The sequence below is a fragment of the Tachysurus fulvidraco genome, chromosome 20 (genome assembly GCF_022655615.1).
Source record: "Tachysurus fulvidraco isolate hzauxx_2018 chromosome 20, HZAU_PFXX_2.0, whole genome shotgun sequence".
NCBI lineage: Eukaryota > Metazoa > Chordata > Actinopteri > Siluriformes > Bagridae > Tachysurus > Tachysurus fulvidraco.
Window position 1 is genome coordinate 21,390,018 of NC_062537.1, and position 25,583 is coordinate 21,415,600.

The 25,583-nt window shown below is 41.0% G+C and overlaps 2 protein-coding genes across 3 annotated transcripts; one reads left to right on the forward strand and one right to left on the reverse strand.

Moving 5' to 3' along the window:
* The first annotated feature begins 1,529 nt into the window (after window positions 1-1,529).
* cdc37l1 (cell division cycle 37-like 1) lies at window positions 1,530-11,870 on the forward strand. Its single transcript, XM_027162406.2, has 7 exons — window positions 1,530-1,775; window positions 2,989-3,264; window positions 3,412-3,508; window positions 3,745-3,860; window positions 5,047-5,169; window positions 8,415-8,579; window positions 9,524-11,870. The coding sequence occupies exons 1-7, from the start codon at window positions 1,710-1,712 to the stop codon at window positions 9,638-9,640; spliced, it is 960 nt and encodes a 319-aa protein (XP_027018207.1). The 5' UTR covers window positions 1,530-1,709; the 3' UTR covers window positions 9,641-11,870.
* Window positions 11,871-12,862: 992 nt separating this feature from the next.
* Window positions 12,863-19,657, reverse strand: ak3 (adenylate kinase 3). Of its 2 annotated transcripts, none has more exons than XM_027162407.2 (5): window positions 19,376-19,657; window positions 17,426-17,545; window positions 16,869-17,041; window positions 14,538-14,656; window positions 12,863-14,014 (listed from the first exon to the last, which is right to left on the reverse strand). In XM_027162407.2, the coding sequence occupies exons 1-5, from the start codon at window positions 19,521-19,523 to the stop codon at window positions 13,897-13,899; spliced, it is 678 nt and encodes a 225-aa protein (XP_027018208.1). In that variant the 5' UTR covers window positions 19,524-19,657; the 3' UTR covers window positions 12,863-13,896. The 2 variants fall into 2 exon arrangements, with proteins under 2 accessions (XP_027018208.1, XP_027018209.1); XM_027162408.2 differs by lacking the exon at window positions 19,376-19,657 and adding an exon at window positions 17,679-18,036.
* Between the last annotated feature and the right edge of the window lie 5,926 nt (window positions 19,658-25,583).

Sequence of the window (25,583 nt, forward strand, 5' to 3'; positions counted from 1 at the left end):
AACCCTCAATTGCTCAGTTGTATAAAAAATTGTAAGTCGCTCTGGATAAGGGCGTCTGCTAAATGCTGTAAATTTAAATTCATGTACCTCAGCTATCTCCTTATCATCAATCTTTATTCTAAAATTTTTATTGATCTTTCTTTTTATTGAAAAGCACATAGAGACTGTCTTATCATAGTTCAGGGTCAGATGATTGTTTCTGAGCCACTCCGATACACCATCCAATTCTTTTGAAAGCATTTTTTGCTGAGTTTTTGCTGAGACATATATAATTGTGTCATCTGCATACATTTGGCAATTGGCTTTCTTGTGACTGTACGGAAGATCATTTATATAAACTACACTCACACTATACTACACTAAACTACACTATACTACACTCACACTATACTACACTAAACTACACTCACACTATACTACACTAAACTACACTCACACTATACTACACTCACACTATACTACACTCACACTATACTACACTAAACTACACTATACTACACTCACACTATACTACACTAAACTACACTCACACTATACTACACTCACACTATACTACACTAAACTACACTCACACTATACTACACTCACACTATACTACACTAAACTACACTCACACTAAACTACACTCACACTATACTACACTAAACTACACTCACACTATACTACACTAAACTACACTCACACTATACTACACTCACACTATACTACACTAAACTACACTCACACTAAACTACACTCACACTATACTACACTAAACTACTCTCACACTATACTACACTAAACTACACTCACACTATACTACACTCACACTATACTACACTAAACTACACTCACACTAAACTACACTCACACTATACTACACTAAACTACACTCACACTAAACTACACTCACACTATACTACACTAAACTACACTCACACTAAACTACACTCACACTATACTACACTAAACTACTCTCACACTATACTACACTAAACTACACTCACACTATACTACACTCACACTATACTACACTAAACTACACTCACACTAAACTACACTCACACTATACTATACTAAACTACACTCACACTATACTACACTCACACTATACTACACTAAACTACACTTAAGGTAACAGTTTGCCCGCTCTGTTGACTACCGTGGTCTAAGCCCAAATTGTTTGGTGTATAGAAGATGGTTACTTTCAAGATAATCAACAAGTTGTTTGGCTACTGTTTTTTCAAGAACCTTTGAGAGTGCAGGTAAAATTGATGATACTGTTGTGTTGTTGATGTGTTGATCACACATGACAAATACCAATAACACAATACAACATATATTATTGTTGTATTGTGTTGTATATTATTGTTGTGTTGTGTTGAATAACAAACACAACAGCATCAACACAACAACAACACAACAGTATCAATACTGTTGTGTTGTTGATGCTGTTGATGCTGTTGTGTTTGTGGTGTTGTTGTTACACCCTACTCTGTGTGTGTACATGTGTAGTACGTAGCGTGTGAGGGAGCAGATTCTGCGCACTACGTCACCCACTGAAGAACCACTAACCCTCGGTTTGAAACACAACCTTCCTGCGACTACATGGACGTTGTTGCTGATGGCGAAGTGAAGCGGAACATGACGACATTTGCTGGCTTTCCGAGTTTAATAGGCACTTTTCAGGATAATTAAGACCACGGACAAGTTTTTTTGAGGTAAAATAAATGAAGATGGACTGGTTTGTAAACATGAAGTTACCCCCTGAGGAGAGCCGATGTGAGCAACACGAGGTAAAGACTAACGCTCTCACAAACTGCTGCATTTTACACGCACAACAGATTATTCACATCTAACTGAGCCCTAGGGTTACTTAGCAAAGCTAGCGTGAGGTAAACAGAGCTAGCGTGAGGTAAGCCAGGCTAGCGTGAGGTAAGCCAGGCTAGCGTGAGGTAAGCCAGGCTAGCGTGAGGTAAGCCAGGCTAGCGTGAGGTAAGCCAGGCTAGCGTGAGGTAAGCCAGGCTAGCGTGAGGTAAGCCAGGCTAGCGTGAGGTAAGCAAGGCTAGCGTGAGATAAACAGAGCTAGCGTGAGATAAACAGAGCTAGCGTGAGATAAACAGAGCTAGCGTGAGATAAACAGAGCTAGCGTGAGGTAAGCAAGGCTAGCGTGAGGTAAGCAAGGCTAGCGTGAGGTAAGCAAGGCTAGCGTGAGGTAAGTTCAGTCCCTTTGCGTGTTCATTATGGTAAAGTTTTATACTAAACAGCGTATTTACACGTCAACAGTTTACTGTGTCACTAACTGCTCCGTCCTGTGGCCACAGACAGCTAGCATAACAACTCCATATTGTTAGCATACTTTATGTTTATTAATAAATATAAGGGGTTTCTTTCTTTCTGTGCGTTAATGGCCGTGTCTTTTACTGTTTACATCTCAAAAGAGTGAAAAACATCAGATTTACAGTTTTACACACGTTTTGATCAGCTGCATGGCAATAAGAATGACAACATATGACGTCACACGTGGCCCTTAAACATGACGTCATTTAGTGGTGTGTTTTAATAAAGCATTCGATATGCTCCATAATCCCTAATCCCTACTGTCTGTCCTCTATATCGTGCATAAGGCAAAGTGGCTATTCTCTACTCTTTATTATTATTATTATATTATACAGTAGCATTTATGTGCCTTTGTGTATGTGTACAAATCAGTAAATCCCCCTCTGTGTGTGTGTGTGTGTGTGTGTGTGTGTGTGTGTGTGTGTGTGTGAGTGTAAGTCTCATCATGATGGAGAGAAATAACCAGCAGCATCATCATCTATTTTCTGCCCCGTTGTGTCCCAGAATAAACTCTGAGTAAAGAGTGAAGGGCAGCGACACAGAGCCTTTAAAGGGTGTTATAGGGGTTGGAACTATCTACATCTTATTCTAATTTTCTCTCTCTCTCTCTCTCTCTCTCTCTCTCTCTCTCTCTCTCTCTCTCTCTCTCTCTCTCTCTCACTCACTCAGGTCAGTGCAGAGAGCATGGCATCTCTATGTGAGAGGCAGCAGCGGTGTGTGAAGGCCTCCATCGTGTCCAGTTGGCAGTTGGTGGAGGCTCAGGACCAGCTCTGTGGTCTGGAGCTTCACGGTTCCGAGTCAGTAGAACAGGCCAGGGCTCAGGCGCTCGCTTCGTCTGCACAACTCTCTCAGACTGAGAAGGAGTGGAGGATGAAGGAGAGCATGCTGGACTCCCGCTGGAGTCCTGTCCTCGGACAGGAGCCTGGACACAGCGGCTTCAACAAAGTATACACACACACACACACACACACACGCAATTGAAACTAAACAGAACTACAGAAACTAAATAGCACGAATGAACCGATCTGTATTTGGAGTAGTCTGTATGCTCCATTCCGCTGATGGGGTGCCAATATTTTGTGTTCCCGTTAGAGCATCATAAACCATCCCATGCCAAGGGGGATGGACACGGATTATGACAAGAGCTTAACGTTTGTCCAGCGCCATGAGGAAGAACTGAAGCATTTTGGTGAGCTGATTTCTGTCTATGTTACAGAGCATCGACACTGGAGACTCCTTCCATAACTAATATAGATTATGTGGTGACTGTCCCTGTGAAGGAGCTGTCTGCTGGTCATGTTTGATCCAGAAAAACTGTCTGAGTGTAGTACACATCTCCTGACCAATCAGCATGGAGAATTCCTCCACTGCGGCCTGTTACGTCATGTTCTCTGTGTTCTGTGTTCTCTGCTTCTCGGTTGTCAGGAATGTTGAGGAGATGGGATGACAGTCAGCATTTTCTGGCCCAGATGCCCCACCTGATCTGTGAGGAAGCAGCAAACTACCTGATCTTATGGTGCTTTCAGCTCTACGCTGAAGAGGTAAATTAAAAAACGGAAACACGGTGCACCAGTTTGGCTCTACAGTAAACTGGAAAAGTTTCTGAATCATTTATGTGCCTGAGTTCTGACTTCATTCACAGCACGGTATCAAGCGCTGTATTCTGAGTGCCTGAAAATAATCATTAAAGGTGAGGTCTCCGTTGTTTGAAAGCCAATGTTGACATAAAATCACCAAAACAAACATGCCCCTAACCCAAACGGGTCCCACCCCTGTATCGATAGCTCCGCCCACACATACATACGTAACCCAGGCGACTAACAGAAAGAAACGTGTCTTTATCATAGCTGAAGGGAAGAACAATACGATTGTAGATAAACAAACAAGCAAAAATGCCACACAAGCATAATGATGTAAAGGACAAAGGCATATATTAGTTCTGTGTAACAAAGCAAAACCAACGTTACTCACCTATCGAGAAGGAAAAAAGTGCCTCGGCGTCTTAAGTAAAGTCGGCCACATATTCACAGGTCGGAGTTTCCCGAGTCGATAACTCCTGAGCTAAACGCTGTTACTACACAAAACGCGGTTGTAGCTGCCTCTCTACATCACTACGATAGAAAAGAGGTGTTATTTGTGTAGTAACAGCGTTTAGCTCAGGAGTTATTGACTCGGGAAACTCCAACCTGTGAATATGTGGCCAACTTCCTGCTCCTTCAGTTCTCTCCAGCGCTGGAAAGCTGATCCTATATTAACACGTCCTACTTCTTGTCCTTATCGTAAGTCTTTCTTCTCTTTCTTTCTTTGTTTTTCTCCTCCATGTCAATGTTAAAACCGCTTTCTGCTAACGTCACACACGCGCACTGAACACTCTCTCCGCCGCATATGGACAAGACACGCCCCTTTCTGCTCATTGGCTACACGTTTGTTTTGTTTTTGTTTTGTTTGTCGTCCCGACTCGGTTTTCTGAAGCGTTTCTCTAACGACGGAGACCTCACCTTTAACTTTATATTTTAACACTAAATGCAAATATGAAAACATTTAGTCTGAAAGTTACAACATTTTGTATGCGTGTTGTTTATGATCAAAGATTTCAAGAACAGCTGTGGAAAGAAAAACAACAAAATCCTGTGATTGTTATTACTCAGCTGGTGGTGTGTGTGTGTGTGTGTGTGTGTGTGTGTGTGTGTGTGTGTGTGTGTGTGCGTGTGTGTCTCTGCCTGTCAGAAAGAAGCTCTGATGGAGCAGGTTGCTCACCAGGCCGTAGCCATGCAGTTTATCTTGGAGATGGGGCGCAGTGTGCAGCAGGACCCTCGTGCCTGCTTCCGCCAGTTCTTCCAGAAAGCCAAAGTAACAACCACACACATACACATACATGCACACACACACACACACACACACTTTTATTCATCTCAAATTCAATTGAACGTTGTCTCAAATCGGCTTTACAGAACATAAGAAATGTTACAAAAAGGTAAATATTATACAAAGGTTTATGCAAAGATTAATATTAGATTTATATTTAAATGTGTTTGTATTTATCTCTAATGAACAAGTCTGAGGTGACTGATGTGACTGTGGGGAGGAAAAACTCTCTTAAATTTAAGAGGGAGAAACCTTGAGAGGAACCAGACACAAAGGGGAACCTCATCCTCATCTGGGTGACACTGGGTTTGTGATTATAAACTGTTATAAACACCAGAGAGTGTTATTATGAATAATGTCCGTTCTACAGTCAGATACAGTCTGATAATTGTGAGGAGGTTGTTGTCCTTTTCTTAGAATGTCTGAAACGTTCATGAAGCCGAATCCACCTGGAGCTGGTACGTCTCTGGATGGGTAGAAAAACAGAAGAAAGTGGAGAGAAATTAGCTTAGCTACTGTTCATAATATTAATCATCACTAGATGATAACGTGCATGTGATCAGATCTGCTGGAACACAGGGTTGTAGGATGTATTAAGTATTATGTGTACGTCTGACTAAAGAGATGAGTTTATAATCTACATTTAAACTGGGAAAGTGTGTCTGAGCCCCGAACACTATCAGGAAGACTATTCCAAAGTTTGGGAGCTAAATAAGAAAACGCTCTACCACCTTTAGTAGACTTAGATATTCTGGGAACTAGCAGAAGTCCTGAGTTTTGTGATGTCAGAGAGCGTGAAGGATTGTAACGTGTTAGAAGACTAGTTAGATACATGGGAGCTAAACCATTAAGAGCCTTGTACGTAAGTAGCAGCAGTTTGTAATCAGTTCTAAACTTAACAGGTAGCCAGTGTAGAGATGATAACATTGGGGTTATATGGTCATACTTTCTTGTCCTAGTGAGAACTCTGGCAGCTGCATTTAGGACTAACTGTAACCTATTTATTAAAGATGCAGGACAACCACCTAGTAATGCATTACAATAGTCCAGTCTAGAGGTCATGAAGGCAGGAACCAGCTTCTCAGCATCAGATACAGACAGGATGTTTCTCAGCTTGTTGATATTTCTAAGGTGGAAGAAGGCTGTGTTTGTAATCTGGTGATATGAGTTTAAAGACAAGTTACTGTCTAATAAACACCAGGTCTTTCACTGTCGAGCTACTAGTAACAGCATATCCCTCTAAATGGGAGGTAAAGTGTGAGAGCTTCTGTGTACTGGTTTATGGACCTATAAGTAATATTTCTGTCTTATCAGAGTTTAATAACAGAAAATTACAGCTCATGCAATCATTTATCACATTAACGCAATCAGTTAATTAGGACAATTTAGATATTTCATCTGGTTTTGATGAGATATATAACTGTGTATCGTCAGCGTAACAGTGGAAACTAATCCCATGTCTTCTAATGATGTTCCCTAAGGGAAGCATTTATATTGAGAAAAGCAGAGATCCTAGAACTGATCCTTGAGGGACCCCATAATTAACTGGTAATAAACTGGAGGATTAGTTGATGTAGCTGTAGTAATAAGCTTATCTAACTCTTCCTGTCCTGTATTTGTAAAGCACTGTAGTTATGAGTGTAGAGCTTTAGGTGAGACTGAATCACAAGATGCTCTCATATGTTGAACATCAACTATTTTTTCCTGATGCTTTCAGTTTTATCTGTGAAGAATCTCATGAAGTCCTCACTACTGAACTGCGATGGAATAATAGTGTGCTCAGAAAAACCTGGGATTGTTCTGGCTATGTCCTATGAGTTTGCTCAGGTGCTCAGAGCCGTAGCAGCTTTTAGAGCCTGTCTATAGCTGGACATACTGTCCTTATACACAATTATAATAACCTCTGATTTAGTTTTTCTCCACTTTCGCTCGAGGTTATGGGTTTCTCTCTTGAGGGTGCGAGTATGACTATTATACCACAGTGTGGGTGTTTTATCTCTAACCTTCTGTAATCTGATGGGGCAACAGTCTCTAATGTGCTAGTGAATATAGCGTCTATGCTGTTAGTCATTACATCTAGATGGTTTGTGTTTAAGGGTACAGAAAGAAGTCCAGACAGATCAGGCAGGTTATTTGTGTATCTGTCTTTAGTGGTCGGAATAATGGTTCTACCGAGTCGATAACGTGGTGAGACACAGTTAGTCTGTTCTATAGGTAGTGTGTACAGTATGATGTAATGGTCTGTGATGTCATCACTTTGAGGTATGATATCTATATCAGTGACATCTATTCTGTGTGATATTATTAAATCTAGTGTGTGGTTACGTCGATGAGTTGCTTTAGTGATGTTTTGTTTAAGCCCAAAAAAAAATCTGCAAATTCTCTAAGAATATCAGTGTATGGCCCTGGGGGTCTGGGGCCCTGGGGGTCTGAACACGGTCGCTAGAGCAAGAGACGTCAGGGATTTGTTCATGTGCGAGAGCGAGAGCGCGACATTAATGATAAGCACTTCAAAAGAATTCAATCTATACCATGTTCTCTGGGTAACAGTAAGGAGATCACTAGAGATAGTGACAACACCACCCCCACCACCAGTCTGACGAGGCTCGTGTTTATAGATCTATCCTGATGGTGTAGACTCATTTAGACCGATGTAGTCATTTGGTTTAATCCCAGTTTCAGTAAGACATGGTGCAGTAAGGCTGTTGAGATGATTTCATTTACAATAAGCACTTTGTGTGATCTAATTACAGTAAGATTATTTAGAGAACTTTTAGTGAATTTACTCTAAACAATAACAATTTTGATGAGTTATATGACCACAAGGGGGAGTAACAGAGTTTCTACTGCTAATTAAGTGTACGTTCCATTTATAGACCATTTTTATTTGTTTCTGAAGATCTTTTTTTAACCAATTTTAACATTTATAATATTTAAGGAATACAAAATAAGAGTTATTGTTATTCTACCGTTAAACACGCTCGCTGTGTTCTATAGGTCACATTTATAAATCTTTTGTCTTAGTAATAAATATTAATGTAAACACACCATGTGGTCACATCCCATTCCAGGTTTATTCCTCTTTGCTGTTATATTGTTTTGGGGAAGAAGCACAGCCATAGCTATAATGGTCAGGTTGGGGTGCACATACTTTTGCCTATATAGAGATGCACATGGAGTCTGATCGTTGTTTTCTACTCCGTCTTTTGTCTCCATCGCTGTTATTTAAGGTGGGACAGGAGGGGTATTTAGACGTCTTCCACACTGAACTCGAGGCCTTTAAACAGAGAGTGAAGGAATATGCAGTGAAGCACAAAGTGGACACGGCGGAGCAGCCGTGTACACACACCAGTGTCAGACTCGCCTCTAAAGACGTGCTCCAGTCTCTGCCTCCTGTATGTATACACACACACACGTACACACACGCGTACACACACATACACACGTACACACTCACGCACACACACACAGAGAAACACAAACGCACTCACGTGCAGACACAGAGAAATACAAACGTGCACAAACACAAATGCACACACACGTACACACACGCACACACACACAGAGAAACACAAACGCGCTCACGTGCACACACACAGAAACACAAACGTGCACAAACACAAATGCACACACACGTACACACTCACGCACACACACACACACAGAGAAACACAAACGCGCGCACACACAAACACAAATGCGCACACGTGCACACACAGAAACACACATCCGCGTGCGCACGCGCACACAGAAACACACACGTGCGTACACACGTGCGCACGCACACAAACACACACGTGCATACACACAAACACACACGTGCGCACGCACACAAACACACACGCGCACGCACACAAACACACGTGCATACACACAGAAACACACGTGCGCACGCACACAAACACACACGTGCATACACAAAGAAACACAAATGCACACACAGTAACACAAACGCTCGCACACGCATACACATGCATACACAGACACGCAAACACACAGAAACACAAACGGACACATGCATACACACATGCGCGCGCGCACACACACACTTGTTGGTGTGTATCCAGTCACAGGACATGCACATATGGACATCCAGAATGTTCTCAGCACCATGAACCCACAGGTGTACACACACACACACACACACACACACATACACACTCTTATATACTCACATATGAGTACACATGCAGTATCATGGAATATTAATCAACTTCTGACCAATCAGAATGAATGAATTAAAATATTAATATAGAATGCCTAATATATAATCTGGTTTTTATTATTCATATAATAATTTGTATTTTATTTTTAATTTATATTAAAAAATCTCTCTCAGGTAGCAGAGCATCATATAACGCGGTGTTTGGAGGCGGGGCTCTGTTCACATCCTGGGCGGGGCTTTAAGGATGAGGAAACGGAAACAGAGGATCAAAGGATGATGGAGATGTCCTAACACACACACACACACACACGTGCGCGCATGCCGTCTCTCACTTGTGTTCAGGACAATGATGTTGAAAGTGTGTGTGAGCATCAGATGAGGATCAGATGAGTGAACACACCCTTCATCTGGAGGAGGAGGAAGAGGAGGAAGAGGAAGCGAACAGCTTTCATCCAAGCTTTCTGTTTGTTTTTTTGGACCCACGTGTGAATGTGTGCTGCACTTTATATATGATTGAGAAGATAGAATATAAAAATAGGACGAGGTATTTTTGCGCATGTTTTATGTTTTTATTTAGGATTTTATTTTGTTTTTTTTCCCCCCCATCAGATTCTTTTTGGACATGGAATCATTAGTGAAACTTTTCTTTTACCTTCTCAAACGTTTTCCCTTCTTTCATGAGCTAAAAAAAAACAAAGTAATTAATGCCCCTCATTTGCGCTTGTACAGAGGACCCGAACGAACGTGTTTACTCACGATGGCGACACAATTCTACAACGATCACCTATTTATTTTTCTTTTTACATTTTTTAGCATAAAATGTGATACTGTGGAAATTAACATCTGTGTTTTTATTAATATTCATACACAGGTGCTGGTCATAACATTACAATGTCATCAAAAAGTCGATTTATTTCACTAAATTCCATTCAAAAAGTGAAACTTCTGTATTATATTCGTTCGTTACACACAGACTGATATTTTGAATATTTATTTCTTTTCATTTTGATAATTAGAACTGACAATGAAGAAAAATCCCACATTCAGTATCTCAGAAAATTAGAATATGACTGAAGACCAATACAAAGAAAGGATTTTTAGATTAGATTCAACTTTGTCATTGTGCAATGTACATGTACAGAGCCAATGAAATGCAGTGGTTGTTAAGGCATTCGACTACTGATCGGTAGGTCATTGGTTCGAATCCTAGGTCCACCAAGTTGCCACTGCTGGGCCCCTGAGCAAGGCCCTTAACCCTAAATTGCTCAGGTGTATAAAAGGGGAAAAAAATGTGTCACTCTGGATAAGAGTGTCTGCTAAATGCTGTAAATGTAAATCTAACCAGAAGTGCATAGATGGCTTATTTACAAGTGGCAGTGTAATAAATAAGGGTATGAGGTTATACAGAAGGTGTAGTGATATGTACATGTAACTGAATAATCTGGGCCAACTAAAAGTATGAGCATGTAAAGTATGAGCATGTTCAGCACCCAGTACTTACTTAGGGCTCCTTTTGACTGAATTACTGCAGCAATGCGACGTGGCATGGAGTCGATCAGTCTGTGCCACTGCTCAGGTGTTATGAGAGCCCGGGTTGCTCTGCTCGTGGCCTTCGGCTCTTCTGCGTTGTTGGGTCTGGAATATCGCATCTTCCTCTTCACAATACACCATAGATGTTCTATGTCGTTAAGGTCAGTTGAGTTTGCTGGCCAATTAAGTACAGGGATCCCATGGTATTTAAACCAGGTACTGGTAGCTTTGGCACCGAGTCCTGTTGGAAAATGAAATCTGCATCTCCATAAAGTCGGTCAGCAGTAAGGTCTTAAGTCATATTCTAATTTCCTGAGATACTATATGAATTTGGGATTTTCCTTCATAATCATCAAAATGAAAAGAAATAAACATTCAAAATATATCAGTCTGTGTGAAATGAATGAATATAATACAGAAGTTTCACTTTTTGAATGGAATTTAGTGAAATAAATAAAAAAAAAAATTTGTTGAAGATATTGTAATGATATGACCAGCACCTGTGTATATTATTCACCATGCAGTGCATTTTATGTTAAAAAATGACCTTCTTGTTAATTCTTACGCTCAAATGATTTCATTTTTATTTTCTTAAACATTAAATGCACTACGGGGCTTTTTGTTTGTTTGTTTGTTTGTTTCCTTTTTTTTTGCTTTGTAGCGCAAATGTTTATGCTGCTAATATTCCGAGCCACATCTTGTCTGGTCCGGTGTAGATCAGATATCGCGTTGGAATAAATAAAAAAAAACCAGACCCGGGAGCTAATCATAGTCTAAACGCAGTCTCCCGTCCTGCGGTGTTAGCTTTCAGTGTTGAATAAGGCAAAATAACCCCATGGTCTGTAGGATCGAGTCTCTACACAGCCTTACAGCATGAACACTAGTGTGCACTTCACAGTGTGTAGATCTATGCAACGTGTCTCGTACGCTTTTATCTGCTGTCTCAGTGTTAAACACCAGCCGTGTTCAGGAATAAAACGTGTCAAGTCCACATCCACGTGTCACGCTTATTTCATACCGATATAGTTACTTAAATGCTGGAGGTTTGAACGGATGTCGTCACATCCTGATAACATGACTGACGACGTTCGTTTAATTCACTGCGATTTCTGTATAAATGTTAAATCTAAAGGAGAGAGTAAGGAGGTCAGACAGCTGTGTGCTGAACGTCCATTAACACTCTTACTGCACTTCTCATTGCTAATCTAATCGGATTAGATTTTAATCTGGGTGTGTCCTGATCCCCCCCCCCACACACACACACACACACTAGGCAGTGACAAGTCGCTCCCAAATCTAGCAGGTTAACAGATTAAGTACATTTAGAAAACCGATTGTTTGGATTTACATATTTATAATTTATATTGCTTATTGTCTCCTTTGAGATCACAGGCGTGTGTCAGTCTGTGGTGTGGAGGTTCATCGCTGGTGACAAAATTTGTTGTATGTTTGTATTGTTTTGTTTTGTGTGCAGAATCTCAGGCTCAGTTTCACACCGTGATCCATCAGCACTACAGGTCCTGAACCTCTGAGGAACCTTTGGGGGAAGTCGTGGCCTAATGGTTAGAGAGTTTGTCTCCTAACCCTAAGGTTGTGAGTTCGAGTCTCGGGCCGGTTAGGGTTAGTATTCTGAGTATGGGTCACCGTACTTAGCCGTATGTCACGTCACTTTCAAACAGACCTGAGAGCGTGATGTCGGAGTCATTTTTATCAGTAATAAACATCTCATTTATATTCATGAGGAACAGAAACGTGTCTGACCGACTTTCTGGGATAAAAACACAAAAACACCACCCCAGTCTCCTGACCTGGAACAGTAATAAAGCTAAGATCAACTACTGACTTCATTTGCATATCGTAGTGAATTATTCATAATATTATTATAAGAGCGGAAAAGAAAAACTATAATCATGGGTTAATAATCTGTTATTTAACCAGGAGAATATTTACAAAAATAAGGAAATAGGAAAATGAAAAGCAGGAAATGATCAAATTATTTATTTCTTATTCAGCTCAGTGACGTGAAATCAGTAAGAAACATAAATGATCTTTGTACAAACATTACGTCATTGTATAAAATTAGACATCTATCATCATTAAGACCATTTTCACACTCGAATTGAAATGGGATTCGGACTGAAACGGAAATTTAGTGACAGTTTCTTCATGATGAAAATTAATACAGCTTTAAACGCAAAATTAATCAGCAGTTTTTGTGAAATAAAATATATATATAATTTCGTGTCATTTTAATTTTCAAACTTTTCCCGAGGCCGCCGCCGGAGATTCAGCATCACTGACTCCAGGCTTTACTTCCTTTTCTTCCTTCCATTCTTACCTTTTTTTATATATTAAATTCTGTCTTCTGTTTAAGCTAAAAGAAAATGTTCTTCCTGTAAATATACATAGATTTGTTTTTTCTCGTCCCTTTGAAATCTTTTTATTTTATGTTTTAATTTTCAAACATTTTGGATTAATTAATTTCTCTCTTTCTGCACAAGACATTTCTTCTCTCCCATTTCAAGGATTTATTATTATTAAAAATTTTTAGCTTGTTCTCTTGTTTATTTAAATCATCTGATTTGTTTCTGATCTTTTTCTTCCTTTCTTTTTTATCACTCTCAGAAATGTTTTAAATGTTTTAATGGTTTAAAAATACAAAACAAATAATTAGATATATTTTCTAATGAAGCCCTTCAAAGACTGTGAGGGGGGTGGGGAGGTGTGTTTGTGTGTGTGTGGGGGGGGGTGTTTTGGGTGGGTCTGGTGCTGAATCCAACTCTAAAAATGAAAAGAACAGTTTTAGAAACTAAAACTCACCCCAGTGCACCGGTGGAAAAAGAGAATAAAAAACAACTAAACTGAGGTTCAGCTGAAATACTTTGCTGCGTGCTCAAATCTACAAATTTAACGATCTAGTAAAAATGTCTATGATTAAAAAGTGTGGTCAAAAATACCATGAAAATTAAAATGAATAAAATTCTAAACAAAATCGGATTCTTCTCATCGAGACTCGGCTAAACTCCTCCTCGGACCTGCTGAGTCTGTGGGATTTTCTTTGAGAGGAAAGCGTGAACATGAGGCCAAATCTTATTGGTTTCAGTTCCGGTGAACGTCGCCAAAGCTCCTTTACTCCTGTTCACACACACACACACACACACACACACACACACACACACACACACACACACACACACACACAGAGTGTAAGTAATACTACAGTCACATGTTTTATCTCTTTACATTTATGTCATTTTGCTCAGGTGAGCAATAGAGGGTTAAGGGCCTTGCTCAGGGGCCCAGGAGAGGCACCTTGGTGTACCTGAGATTTAAACTCATGACCACCAGATCAGTAGTCCGACTCCTAAACCGCTGAGCTACCACTTCCCTATGTCTAGTTACAATAGTAATTGTAATTGTTTGTAAAGCTGTCGTAAGTGAGGACTAAAAGACTTAATTAACTTCACAGCAAGAGTCATTTAGGTAAAAGAGTCGTTTTGTCTAAGAGTCATTTTTTATTAAAAAAGATTCATTTTACACAAAAGATTAATTTTTATTAAATTTAGGTATAAAATTGAAAGTTGACAGGAGCTCTGCTTCGTCACACCACCATACAGATCACACAGCTCAAAAGAAATGGCACCCCAAGCTTACTTACCTGTAATATTCCAGGACTGGTTGAGTCTGGGTTTCATACGCCTTCAGTCTACGGGTCACTGTTTCAGGCGTGTCGTCATCTCTCTGTGTCAACGGCTCACCTGTGACATCATCGAGACCCTGCGGTGAACACACAAGACATACATTGAGCCACGATCCTTTAATCAACTACAACAACAACACAATGTGGAATAGAGAACATTAGTTTCATCTATTTTATGGAACATGTAAATATTTTCTACATGCTGTAGGTGTCACATGCGAGTCGTACAAGTCTTTGTGTCTAATAGAAAAAATGGATCATTTTTCTACATCAGATATTTGTGTAATTGAAGTCTTTTTGTTTGACTCACATTTGTCTGTGTTTCACGGTAACGGTTATAGTGCTCACACACACACACACACCCACACACACACACACCCACATCATCTCATATCAGTCTCCTACACAAACTGGCTCTGGTTCACTTCCAGAAATAGCTGCAATTTACACTCACACACAGAAATGAGGTCGTCTGAGTCGAGCTTAAAGTTTATCAGTAAACAAACTGAAATAAAGACGGTGATAAAAACAGAAGAGTTCGAGTTTATATTGAATATTAAAGCCTCGGGTCAGAGAATGAGTTTGTAAAATACTAAATATAATGAAATAAATATGAATAAAGAATTTAGAACTGGTATTGAATGTTGTACAGCCACACAAACAAATACACAAACACACACACACACAAACACACACTTCAAAAAGCCTCTATAAATACTGCACCTCAGACTCGACCTTCAGACCGACTCAGGGACTCAGCTTCAGGCCCCTCACTCACTCGACACGTGCAGATTTTAACACGTGATATAAAACCTGCTCTGGAGTTCTGCTGAGTCGACATTTATATCACATTCATACACTGTGTCTCTCAGTAAGTCACTTATCTGAAGGTCTGAGATAGAAAAGAGAGAGAGAAAAGAGAGATAATCAGTCAGAGAGACAGACAGAGAGAGAGACAGAGTGGGGGGTGCATGAGAGAGAGAGAGAGAGAGAGAGAGAGAGAGAGAGAGAAGAGAGAGAGAGACAGAGTGGGGGAGAGAGAGACAGAGAGACAGAGTGGGGTAGAGAGAGAGACAGAGAGAGACAGACAGAGACATACAGAGAGAGACAGACAGACAGAGAGAAATACAGAGAGAGAGAGACAGAGAGAGACAGAGAGACAGGGAGAGACAGAAACAGAGAGACAGAGAGAAACAGAGAGAGAGAGACAGAGAGGGAGAGACAGACAGAGAGAGAGAGAGAGTGTGTCAGAGACAGACAGACAGAGAGAGACAGACAGACAGAGAGAGACAGACAGACAGACGGAAAGAGACAGAGACAGACAGAGAGAGACAGAGACAGACAGACAGACAGAGACAGACAGACAGACGGAAAGAGACAGAGACAGACAGACAGACAGAGACAGACAGACAGACAGACAGAGACAGACAGACAGACAGACAGACAGACAGACAGACAGACAGACAGAGACAGACAGACAGACAGAGACAGACAGACAGACAGACAGACAGACAGAGACAGACAGACAGACAGACAGACAGAGAGAGACAGACAGACAGACAGAGACAGACAGACAGACAGACAGACAGAGAGAGACAGACAGACAGACAAAAAGAGACAGACAGAGAGAGACAGACAGACAGAGACAGACAGACAGACAGACAGAGACAGACAGACAGACAGACAGACAGACAGACAGACAGACAGAGACAGACAGAGAGAATCTTAAATAAACAAACTTTACCCTAACGCGACATTTCTACACATTTTAAGCGATATATAAAATGTTTAGCAGGTCATCAGTTATTTTATTATTGAAAGCATTTATTTTAGAAACTTACAGAATCTCCTGCTGCTTATGTAACTGGTTTAATAATAATCAAATCCTCCAATCATGTCTATTTATTCTCCATATTTTCACTTGTTATTTATTTGTAGGTTTGTGTTTTATGTGGAATAAACTCTGACCCTCTAAAGTGTCTTTTAAAGCCGCAATAACCCCCATCAGTGAAGAAAGAATGACCTTTGACCCTTCCAAAGCCCCAGAACAAAGAAGGACAAAGTCTGAGTAAGACAAAGGTCCTCTGTTCTCGACTCAGCAGTAAGACCTGCTCCAGTCTCTTCAGCTGAACTCATCAGCAGGTCAAAGGCCAGTTCAGTGATGGCTTTCTATTATGCAAATAAGATAAAGTAATGAACTCATCTACACCCTGAGCATGATCTCGTCCCGCACCACTACAGGACAGACGGTGACGGAGGACACGGCCGAGCGCCGATCTCGTCACTTACTGGGATTCTGGGAGGGTTGAAGTCGATGTTGTAGACTCGGCCGCTCGACAGGTGAACCCAGCGAGACGTCAGACGCTCCTTAATGGTCTCGAATGGCACGTCCAGGTTGATGACTGTGTCCACAGTGAAGACGCTGTCCAAACTCTCAGCCTGCGCCACTGTCCGGGGGAAACCTGAAGAGAAAGGGGTGGGGCTAATTAATAAAACAACTCCTAAAAGGAATCATTTTCATTGCACTGAATCATTCAAAACACTCATGTATTTGACTCATTTGAATAAAATGATTCAGTGTTTACTCTTTAAATAAAACTGTAATAAAACGGACATTTCTGCATCTTATCTTCTTTAACCAAACCTCTCTGAAGGTACTGGAACATCATCAGTAGGTTTCTCCCTTCAGTCTCCTCTTCAGCTCAGTTTAAGGCTCAGTTCTGCTGATGGACGCTGAAAGTCAGATCTATCTAAATGTTCCAGAACTTCCAGAGAAATCTGTAAGTCTATCGAAAGTCATGAAACGTTTCCGTTACAGCGATGTTGTGATTGTGAGAGAGTTTTACCATCTAACAGCCAGCTGCTATGCTCCATGTCTCTTAGGCTGGCCAGGATGAGGCGAGAGATGACATCATCAGGAACCAGCTGACCCTGATCTATACATGACTTCATCAGAAGACCCAGTTCTGTACAGAACACAAAACATCAAGATCTTCGCCTTACATTATAGAACATGCTTAACATGCACGTGCTGTTTATACCTCAGAGTTCATTCATGCTCTCTAACAGCAGTAGATCAGGTTTATATTAATGACTTACCGTTACCATAGTAACAGTGTACCCCTGTATGTAAAGGAGTCTCCAAGGCCGGTTTCATTTTGTTGTCCCCGGAGCAGACGAGGATTTATTATTTACCCAGAGATTAGAATCTACCTGATGCTGCACTGTCCTTAGTTTCCCTCATTACCTCGTTACTACCTCATCACTTTACCCCACGTTAACCTGTGACGAGGTTTAAGTGACTTCTGCAGTCAAGTGAATGACGTCCTTCAACTCTTTCTTTATTCTATTGGCTGAATTATATTGAAATATTATAAAGTATTTCTATAATAAAATTAACTACATGAATGTTAGAAATAAGCCTCAAAATCATTTACTGTTTATGCAACAAACGGTTTCTCTAATGTTTCTCTAATGTTTCTCTAATGTTTCTCTAATGTTCCTACACACTTGTCAGGTTTCTTCTTCCTGCTCGGTCTTGTGTCCTAACAGAAGAAGAAACTCCTTCAGCTCCTTAAAGGTGACTTTAACGGTTAATTATTTACTCAGGTGCAGTTCAGCTCTGTTCCCACAAACACACTAATGAGACGAGCTCCAGTGACAAAGCACCTCCTGCCTTCTGGCTCCTCCTCTGCACGTACACACGTGTGTATATACGTGTATAGAAATATATATATTAAAAAAAATAATGTTAGGATTGTAACATTATTGTAACAGTTGGTCTGAACACTTCTGAGATGTGTGTGTGTGTGTGTGTGTGTGTGTGTGTGTGTGTGTGTGTGTGTGTGTGTGTGTGTGTGTGTGTGTGTGTGTGCGCGCGCGCGCGCGCGCGTGTGTGGCGTGTAAACCGAAGATTAAGGAGACTTTAACAGGAAGTGAACTGTAAGCACTGGAACTGTGCAAAAAACAACAGCAGCACAAGCAGCAATTTCCTCGTTATAATCAGAAACAAAGTGCGCACAGAAACACACACAGAAACACACACAGAATCAGACACCGATGAAACTGTAGCACTAACTTTCTGCAGAGTGTACAGTTATATAGGGTACCACACACACACACACACACACACACACACACACACACACACACACACACACACACAAAACTAATAACAGCTCACGTGTCGTGCCTTTAGTTTAAAAAATAACGAACAGAAAACTACACAATAACTTCAGCGTCCTGTTTCATTTCCATCCCTCTGATGTTCCGCCGAACAGATCAGACAGCACATCAGACAGCAGATCAGACAGCAGATCAGACAGCACATCAGACAGCACATCAGACAGCAGATCAGACAGCAGATCAGACAGCACATCAGACAGCAGATCAGACAGCAGATCAGACAGCAGATCAGACAGCACATCAGACAGCAGATCAGACAGCACATCAGACAGCAGATCAGACAGCAGATCAGACAGCACATCAGACAGCACATCAGACAGCAGATCAGACAGCACATCAGACAGCAGATCAGACAGCACATCAGACAGCACATCAGACAGCAGATCAGACAGCAGATCAGACAGCACATCAGACAGCAGATCAGACAGCACATCAGACAGCACATCAGACAGCACATCAGACAGCACATCAGACAGCACATCAGACAGCACATCAGACAGCAGATCAGACAGCACATCAGACAGCAGATCAGACACCTGAGCTTCCTGATCTGAATTCCAGCTCCGTCTGATTCGTGTTAAACAGATGGGATTAGACATTAGTGTTCTCACCGCTCTTGGCTTTGATGTTGGCCCTCAGCAGGTCCCCACTGGACAGATGCTGAAGCCCGAAACTTTCAGTAATCCGAGACGATACGGTTCCTTTTCCCGAACCGGGCGGACCCATGATTACGGCCCGGAACAAGTTCCGCAGAACCATCTTTAATCCTGATCTGCAGCGCGCGCGCTCGTCAACAGTCAACAGAGAGAGAGAGAGAGAGAGAGAGAGAGAGAGAGAGAGAGAGAGAGAGAGAGAGTGTGTGTGTGTGTGTGTGTGTGTGTGTGTGTGTGCGCGCGCGGGCTCAGGCCATCACTGCTCTCACAAACACTCTGGATTACACGGAGGGGCCAGTGAATCACCAACGAACCGAATCCCAACGACTCCCTGAAGTGAGCCATTCGAGAGAATCGATTCATAAATATGGACGAATTCGAATTTTCAGAGAAAATACGAATAGTTAAAAACAGATGTAGTTGGGGGAGTTTGGGGGGGGGGGTATTGATTTTAGTTTGATAGTGTTTTATCTTCAAATGAGCTGAGAAGAATCGTCAGTGTGCCGACACGTGTCCGATTCTTTAATCAGTGGAGCTTTAAAAAATTAAAATTATAATCAGTCAACAGCGAAAATCTTTTTTACTCACTGTCTGTTGTAGTGTTGATTAACTGATGAACCATTCAGCTAAACACAGGGAGGAGGAGGAGGAGATGGATGATGATGATGATGATGATGATATCCACGTTTGAGACTGTAGAGGTATTTTAATGCATCACAAACAAAACAGTTGAATCTTCAGGCAGTTTGTCCAGAGTTTAAAGAGTTTAGATCATGAGGACAGATAATGTCTGTGTATGTATACAGATGGGTGAGAAATTAACGAAAAAAGCCTCATAAAAGTTTGTTGTTGTTAAACTAAAATATTAAATAATTCCACAAGGTTCCTGTAAAGTCAGGATGGATGAAGTGTGAAATGTTTCTTCTTTGACTTCGACAGTAACTTCAACAACATCAACTGTTTTCCTAATAAACTGTTGAATCGTTTGTCAATCATTTGGTGCATAGTCACAAAGGAACAGAACTATTTTAGCCCCAGGTCAATATTTTTTAACACATACCCATCGAAGCCTTTAACCGTTACAATGCAGTGTTTATAACAGAATGCCATCTACTTTTAGTCACTTCAAGAGTCAAGTCAAGAAGCTTTTTATTGTCATTTCAACCATATATAGCTGTTGCAGTACACAGTGAAATGAGACAACGTTTCTCCAGGATCAAGGTGCTACATAAAACAAAGACAGGGCTAAGGACATGTAAGTAGTCTTAGCCACATAAAGTGCAACTGTGCAACCTGGTGCAAACAGTGCAGGACAAGACAAGCAAGACAGTGCAGGACAAAAGACAGTGCAGGACAAAAAACAGTGCAGACATTAAGTTACAAGACAATACAAAAAGTACAAAAAATGCAATACACAAAAGACAATACACAGTAACAGAAACAGCGCCGACCGACCAGTGTAAATACTGAATGTTCAAACAGTATTTTGTGCAGTAAAAGAATGAACAGCAGCAGGTTCTTAGCAGCAGGTCCTTTGGATTATATATGGAGTTGTGCAAAAAACAGCAGATGACTGAGATATTGTCCAATATGTGCAAAAACAGCAGAAAAGTGTGCAAAACAGTGTGTGTGTTTAGTGAGGGTCTGTGCAGTCCATACAGATGATGTGTGTGTATGTTGTGCTCAGTATAGTACAGTTCGGTTATTGAGAAGTCTGATGGCTTGTGGGAAGAAACTGTTACGCAGTCTGGTCGTGAGGGCCCGAATGCTTCGGTACCTTTTTCCAGACGGCAGGAGGGTGAAGAGTGTGTGTGAGGGGTGTGTGGGGTCATCCACAATGCTGTTGCCTTTGCGGACGCAGCGTGTGGTGTAAGTGTCCATGATAGAGGGAAGAGAGACCCCAATGATCTTCTCCGCTGTCCTCACTATCCGCTGCAGGGTTTTGCGATCCGAGATCGTACAGTTCCCAAACCAGACAGTGATGCAGCTGCTCAGGATGCTCTCAATGGTCCCTCTGTAGAACATGGTCAGGGTTGGGGGAGGGAGATGTGCCTTTCTCAGCCTTCGGAGGAAGTAGAGACGCTGCTGGGCTTTCTTGGTGATGGCGCTGGTGTTGAGTGACCAGGTGAGGTTCTCCGCTAGATGAACACCCAGAAATTTGGTGCTCTTGACGATCTCTACAGATGATCCGTCGATGTTCAGCGGAGAGTGGTCGCTCTGTGCTCTCCTGAAGTCCACAACCATCTCTTTAGTTTTGTCCACATTCAGAGAAAGGTTGTTGGCTCTACACCAGGCAGTTAGTTGTTGCACCTCCTCCCTGTATGCTGACTCGTCGTTCTTGTTGATGAGACCCACCACGGTCGTGTCAGTGTCGTGTTAGTGCTTGAGAAACAAGTTACTGTTGTCACTCAGATTATAGCAGCTACAAACAGTGGTTCCTTCACCAACCTCTTTATTCTCTCTCTTTACTTTAATAAGACAAAAAGAAAACACAGGAAACCTTCTAGATTTATCTCTGACTGTTACAAAGTGCTGACACTGGAGACTCCTTCCGTACATATAAATACAGAAATAAAGACCTGTGTTAGAAAACTAATCACACTCCATAATTCATTTACATACAGCTAGAGATCTGTCTCATTGTTTAGATTAAACAACAATGCTGCATTCTACTAAAGATCGTAACTTGTGTTTCCTCCCAGCAGAGTCACACATGTGCAAGTCACAAGTAAGTCTCAAGTCATGAATGTCAAGTCAAAGTCAAGTCAAGCCTTTTTTAATATTTGTCCAGCAAGTCTCAAATTTGTGACTTAAGACTGACTCGAGTCAAGTCATATGACTCGAGTCCCCATCTCTGCCTCCCAGTACCTTTGACAAGAGGAAAACAAAACAAAAAACTCAAATTTTCCTGTTTTAATTTTTATATAATAATAATAACAATAATAATAACAATTATTATTGTTATTATTATTATTATTATTATTATTACTACAATAATTATTGTTATTAATATTGTTTTATTATTGTTGTTATGTTTATTATTATTATTAATAATATTTTATTATTATTGTTATTATTATTATCAGTCCTTTAGCAAAGCTATTCTTCTTATTGCTTTTTAAATTTGTACAAAATTCATTGGATTAAAATTATATTTTCATTTGAAGTTTGTATAAAAAGAGTTTTGCATTTAGAACAATGACATTTATGAGTATAATCCACCCCAAGTACAGTGAGTGACGTCACACCAAGATGGCGGCTCACAGCGTTAGCAGTAAACACAGCACCTTTAACTGACTTTACTGTATTTACACAAGTGTTAGCTTCAGATTACTCAACTTATTGGCGAATAGTCAGGAATATTCACTTATATTCACTTATATTCACACATATTCACTTATATATCACATTGTTTGGAGGAAATTATACGTCACTCATCATCATTAGCTTAGCTGCTAGTTGGCAAAAAAAAGAAAATGGAGGCGACGGATGCGGCATTATTCTGTTTCCTGGGTCACCAGAGCTGCAGCTCCTAAAGCTGACCAGCAGGTGGCAGTGTCTAATTAATCCACACCTCACACCATTCCTGGTTTTTTTTATTTACTTCTCTTCCATTCCAGTACTTATAAATAATAACACAGTTATTAACACAGCCTGCTATTATATATAAACTATCATTACAGTTACTCATGAAGTCTAATCATAGTTTATCAGCTAATAATAAAGGAAAGTGTAGCTGAGTCAGAAGCTGAGTGAGTTCAGAAGGACGTTCACCTGAGACCTTCATCTTCACGTCCCTCTAATCACTCACCAGCGTTCTGTAACATACCATGAAGACCAAAGAGTTAAAAACCTGGCTGTATTTTAATGCTTTCGTCTGATCACAGTTTCTATCATCTGATTTTTTGGAGTGGACTGACGTGGACTGACGTGTATCACTTTTTATAATCACTACTTCCTGTTCCCATTAACGTGTCCCTCTAATTTCTTCTTCCTCATTAAATTATTTTAAAACGTTTGTTCTTTGCGCTACAGGAAGCCTCACTTAATTTACTTTGTATTTTTTCATCACAGGCTTCCAAATTCTAATTTCTAATTTATTAAACATACGGCTAAGTACGGTGACCCATACTCAGAATTTGTTCTCTGCATTTAACCCATTCAAAGTGCACACACACAGCAGTGAACACACACACACACACACACACACACACAACAGTGAACACACACACACACACACACACACACACACACACACACACACACACACACACACACAGTGAACATAGACCTGGAGCAGTGGGCAGCCGTTTATGCTGCGGTACCCGGGTTCGGTGCCTTGCTCAAGGGCACCTCAGTCGTGGTATTGCTGGCCCAAGACTCGAACCCACAACCTTAGGGTTAGGAGTCAAACTCTCTAACCATTAGGCCATGACTTCCCCCAGAGACTTCCTGACTCTGACATCTACAGACTTTTAGCACACAGTTTCATCCTTCTGTACATCTGTAAATATCAGAATCAGAATCAGAATCAGAACGGTCTTTATTGGCAAGTATGTTTTTACATGCGAGGAGTTTGTTCTAGTACAGTAATGAGTAATGAACACATATGGGCTTAGTGGTTAGCACGTTCGCCTCACACCGCCAGGGTCGGGGGTTTGCATGTTCTCCCCGTGCCTCGGGGGTTTCCTCCGGGTACTCCGGTTTCCTCCCCCGGTCCAAAGACATGCATGGTAGGTTGATTGGCATCTCTGGAAAATTGTCCGTAGTGTGTGTGTGTGTGAGTGAATGAGAGTGTGTGTGTGCCCTGTGATGGGTTGGCACTCCGTCCAGGGTGTATCCTGCCTCGATGCCCGATGACGCCTGAGATAGGCACAGGCTCCCCGTGACCCGAGAAGTTCAGATAAGCGGTAGAAGATGAGTGAGTGAGAGAGAGTGAACACATATGAACACTTTAGAATCACTCACAGCCTCCTCATTACTGCAGAAATACAACACTTTATATAACATAACAGCACACATAGAAATCTGAATGTCTTAAAGGTCTTAAAGGTGTGTGTGTGTGTGTGTGTGTGTGTGTGTGTGTGTGTGTGTGTGTGTGTGTGTGTGTGTGTGTGTGTGTGTGAGAGAGAGAGAGAAAGAGGAATTACCAATTAAGTTATGAGTTTCATTCAAATGTATCACGGAGCCACGCCCTAACCCTAACCCTAGGCCCTGTCTAGGCTCGAACCCCTGAATACTGTCCCAGCTTGATTGACAGGTGATTCCTGCTCCTGTCTGGGTGCATGTTGGAGTCGTCATGAACACACACAAGTCTCCTGAAAATCACTGACCACACCTACTTTTAAATCTATACTGTAGTTATTACCATAACCACTGTTATGGCTTTAGGGTCTTATTTCTTTGATCTAGACCGAGGTGATTATTGTGTGTTACATAAGACTATAAATTGCTCAGTCAGGGCTATTTTTGTCAACGCTTCTCATCTCCAGTGATATCAATAATTTATGAGGCTTCCTCGGACTTCACTCAGCCGTGCTCTATTGTTTTATTTTATTTCACCCGTGATGTCACATCATGTGTAATGACTCACCCAGGAGCGGCTGTTAGCTCAGCGTTTCACTTATTCACCGAGAGAACAAAGTGTCCTGAGACAAGTGTGAGGAAACTGTGGTGACAGCTAAAGATCACACATGCCTCTGGTCATATGCTTCAGTTATTGGGCTTTTTTGTTTGTTTTTTACAGAAAAGTCTGAATTCTTTTTGAATAAACAGGACATTATTGTTAAAAGTTCAACTCTGTCTATCAAATTAAATCTCTTCAAAAATATCGATCTCAATCCACACTCCTGTAAATAAGGCTGAGCTCCTGTTACATCACAAACCGTCAAGTGAAGTAAAGCTGGAGCTGAAAACATGATGCGTCTGTTTCGTTTATTACATATTTATATGTTTGTTTGTCGGATTCGTTAAGATTTATTTTTCTTATTAAATCAACCTGCAGTTTCCTTGGTGTCTAATACACAACATCACAGGAGGAGATACAGGACCATTCAGACCAGCAGCAGTAATTCAGGGACACGTTTATTCCCCTAAACTTACTGAACTCTACACTGAACTCTACACTGAACTCTACACTGAACACTACACTGAACATTACACTGAA